This window comes from Lipotes vexillifer, unplaced genomic scaffold (assembly GCF_000442215.2).
Source record: "Lipotes vexillifer unplaced genomic scaffold, Lipotes_vexillifer_v1.1 scaffold395, whole genome shotgun sequence".
NCBI lineage: Eukaryota > Metazoa > Chordata > Mammalia > Artiodactyla > Lipotidae > Lipotes > Lipotes vexillifer.
In genome coordinates, this window is record NW_006797390.1 from 3662192 (window position 1) to 3666350 (window position 4159).

General features: G+C 60.6%; 1 protein-coding gene across 1 annotated transcript in view; it reads left to right on the plus strand.

Annotated features, from left to right (window-relative positions):
- Positions 1–3270: 3270 nt before the first annotated feature.
- The window catches only part of SCNN1A (sodium channel epithelial 1 subunit alpha), a 20182-nt gene continuing 19293 nt past the window's right edge, over positions 3271–4159 (plus strand). Inside the window, 1 exon segment of the mRNA XM_007469434.1 lies at positions 3271–3692. Within this exon segment, the coding sequence (XP_007469496.1) occupies positions 3271–3692 (422 nt within the window).

Genomic DNA, 4159 nt, shown 5'->3' on the forward strand with positions numbered 1-4159 from the left:
AGTGTCATTTTGTGTTTTTTTTTAACATTCTTCTTCTTTTTTTTTAATGTTCTTTTACACTGTGGTTTTTTCCCAGGAGAAACTATCATTTTCTAAGGCACATAGTTTAAAAGCCAACATGGAAGTCATAAAATAATGCCTAGACCGTGGTCCCATTTATGGAAAAAAACTATATATCTTGTTTTTAAAAAATACATGTAAGTCTATAAGAGCACCCACAAAAGATGGACACAAATGACAGTGGCTCTCCTGGGCCAAGGGATGGGAAAGGAATGGGACAGAGGGAGGCTTTTATTGTCCTGTAAACCTCCATGTTGTTGGAAAACTGTGCTGTGAAAAAAACGTGTTCAGGTATTTTTTTCTGCACCTTAAAAGATAATATTTAAAACAGAGCCATGACAAGTGCAGGTCTCAGATTTCTGCTTTTTTCACAACAACAAGCTTGCTCTGGCCCGTTCCAGATCTGGAATGCTGCTGTCTCTAAGCTACCACACCCTGGCAGGTGCTACAGGGACACTGCGCTCGCTCGCTCTCCAGCTCAGCCCAGCCCAGGCCTCTCTATCCTGCTCACCAAGCCCTTGAGAGGAAAATGAAAACTATTTGCAGTGAGGCCTTGGGCCAGTGGTTGGATTTCAGGCACCAGCCAGCAAATAGGAAAGGCAGGGATGCGTCTCTCTGAACCTCTGAGATGGGACAAGCAGGGTGCTGCGTACCCCACCTGTAGGTAGGATGTCCCTTGGGAAGGCGGGGATGGTAGACAGCTTCTCACGGAGCCTGGGAGATAATCCAGGACCCTGATGGCTGGTCAATCCACGGACTCTCTGTGGGAGTGCGTGAACCTTCCTGGTGTTCAAAACCAGGTGCAGGGGAGCCCCGGTTCCCCAAGAGTCTGTGGCTGGTCTCTCTTGGGGTGTATGGCAAGAGCCCTGAGCAGACATCCCCCTGCCGAAGAACAATTCTGCTCTGTCCTTCACTCTACTGCTATTTGGTTTCGTGTGCACAGAAAACTGGCTTATCTTTGCGGAGGGCAGTTTCTTCATCTGGAAAATAAAGAAAAAGCCAGCCTTTCCCTTCCAAGGGGAATTGTCTCCTATACGTGTCGGGGAAGCAATGGGGCGCGTTTGGAATCCTGGTTGACAGCAGCTCTCACTTTTAAGAGGCCACAGGAGGCAGGGCGCAGACAGGGCTGTACCCTGAGCCTGCTTGTTCTGCAAGACCCAGCAGAGATGCCATCTCCTCCGGGAAGCCTTCCTGAGCCCCCTGGGTGAGTGCCTCTCCCTCCCTCCTGGCCGCCAGGCTGGCTCAGTGCTTGGCCTCCGCAGCTGTCACTAGGATCCTTGTCTTATGCCATCGGGGCCTGTCCTCTCCCACCCAGCTACGACAGTGCTCGGGCTGGGCCCCGGCGCCTGCACATCCCAGGCCTGCTCCTCCAGCAGGCGGGAGAAGCCAGTGGACGCCTCCTGCAGGGACACAGTGGCAGACCTCTCACCTGGCTGTGTGGTCTGGTCTCTGTGCCTCCTGGGCCCTGTTTTGGGGCCTCATCTGCCCTCTTCACTTGGCGCTTCCCTATTCTCTTGCTCGGTTGCTTGGGGCAGAGATTTTGGAGGAAAAACACAGCCCCACATTGAGCTTTTCCTTCCTTCCTTCCAGGGCTGGTGCGGCCTTGGGCCAGGCCCGGACTCTTCCTCCGCATCTCCCTGCACGGCCCACATCCCTCCCTGTCTCCTCGGTGCCCCCTGTCCCTGAGCTCCCTGGGCTCCGGGGTTCTGCCCAAGTGCCCTGCCTGGCCCCTTCTCTGAGCACACATTCCTGCAACCCCGTGACCACAGCTGGGGACATTACACATTCCTGGCCTGGCAGCCAGTGATGTAAAAAAGAACAGAATGTCCCCAGGGCCCCGCCCAGCCCCCAGCTCCACCTGGGCCCCTCCCTGGGCTGGACAAGGTAGGGGTGCTGGTGAGGAGTCATGAGGCAAGAGGCTGGACCAGCTCGGACAGGGAGAAGGGCGCTCTGTGCCTGGTGCCAGGTGGGGCCGGGAGGTGTTCCCACCTCAGTGAGCGGGGAGGGAGGGGGCAGACACGCCTTCTTCCTCTCCAAGGCCTGGGGGTGAGGCTGATGCAGGGGTGCCTCTGGAGGGATTCCCCAGCGAGGGGCCCCGGCTCCTGGGAGCCCACGCAGGGGGACCTTCCTGCTCTCCTTCCGGGGAGGGGCTGCTTTTGGGGCGGGCTCCCTCCTCCTCACCCCCCTTCTCTGCCTCTCCTCTGTCCCTCCCTCCCGGTCCTTCACCCTCTCCTGGTCCATCCACCTCCCTTCTCCTGCCTTCCCTGCTCTCCTGGTCTCCCCACCTTAGTCTCGCTCGTCCTAACTCGTCCTTTTTCCCATGCTTGGCCCTCCCGGCTTTGTGTTCAGGGTCCTTCTCCTGGTTCAAGACCTCTGACCCTCCCCTGCCGTTCTGTCTCCTGGTCTCCCTGCCTGCCAGCTCCCTGCCACTCCGAGGCCCTGACGCTTCTCCGGCCGCCTCTCGCCTTCCCGGCCCCTGTGCGCCCGTCACCTGCCCTCAGGCGCCCTCCTCCCACCGAGGAGCTCTCGGCTCTGACTCCTCCTCTGCCCCTCCCCCTGCCCGGCTCACCTTTAATTGAGATGCTAATGAGGCTTCTGTCGCTTCCATCCCAGGCTGGCGGGCAGGCTGCACCTGTCAGGTGAGGGGAAGGAGAGGCCGGGCTGCCGGATCCAACTGGAAAGGAACCAGTCCCAGTCCAGCCACAACCCGGGAGTGGGGAACCGGAGGCAGCCCAGGCCTCTTGGAGCCCTGCAGTCCTCGGGGCCGGGAGGGAGTCAGGCCCGAGGTCAGGGCCAGAGACCGGAGGGAGCGGCGGGGGGCGGGGGTGGGAAGGAAGAGGGGCAGGATCAGAGAGGCGGGCGCACGGAGAGGAGACAGGCAAAGCAAGGGAGCCCAGAGACACCCAGAGAGAAGCAGGAGGCAGAGACAGGGACACAGACAGAGAGCAGCTAAGACACAGCTCCCGGAGGAAGAAGACCAAAGAAAGGGATTGAATCAGCAGGGCAGGGACTGCAGTGGAGACAGAAGCGGAGATTCTAGGACAGAAACCAAAAGGTGGCCTTATCAGGGAAGCAGGGAGGTCACTCCAGGGAAGCTCCAGCTCTTCTGGCCCCGACTGCTGCAGGACAGTTGGCTCCCGGGGAGGGGGGCGGGCAAGAGAGGGAGAAGGTGGGCTGAGGCGGGGCTGAGGGCATGGCCCCGAGATGATGATGGAGGCGCCCAGAGCCCAGGACTCAGTCTCTGCCCCTCGTCTTCCCCGACCCACCCAAGGGCTCATGAAGGGAGACAAGCGCGAGGAGCCTGAGCCGGGCCCCGAACCTGCGGCGCCCGCACCGCCCACGGACGGGGAGGAGGCCCTGCTGGAGTTCCACCAGTCCTACCGGGAGCTCTTCCAGTTCTTCTGCAGCACCACCACCATCCACGGCGCGATCCGCCTGGTGTGCTCGCAGAACAACCGCATGAAGACGGCCTTCTGGGCCGTGCTCTGGCTCTGCACCTTCGGCATGATGTACTGGCAGTTCGGCCTGCTCTTCGGGGAGTACCTCAGCTACCCCGTCAGCCTCAACATCAACCTCAACTCGGAGAAGCTCGTCTTCCCCGCCGTCACCGTCTGCACCCTCAATCCCTACAGGTCGGTCTCCTTCCGCCGCTTCCCCGAGCCTGGGAGGGGGGTCCAGGGGGTACCAGCGTGCCCACCGGGCAGGCAGATGCTCAGACCCAGAGGTAGGAGACGACAGTCCTGTCCCGAGGCAGACCTCCCCTTGGGCAGGATAGGGAGCCCCCGACCTGATGGGCTGGCCTTCGCTCTGCCCGGTGACGCCTTCCTGGCGCCCGGGGCTCCTCCAGAGCAGGCCTGGGGCACCGACAACTTCCTCCTCCAGCCCTTCATCCTCCCGCTAGCGGGAGGGAGTGCTGATGAGGTCAAGATGCTGAGAACTCCAGAAGGGCAGGGTAGGGATCAGCCCCTCCTCCGCGTCAGGCGATGAATCTGACGGAGGTTCTGCGGTGGGGCCATGGCAGGGGCGGTGGGATGGGCGGTGGCAGCTGGCAGGGGCCGGGCCCTGGTGTGGTGGTCTTGGTTGAGCGGGGGGGGGGGGG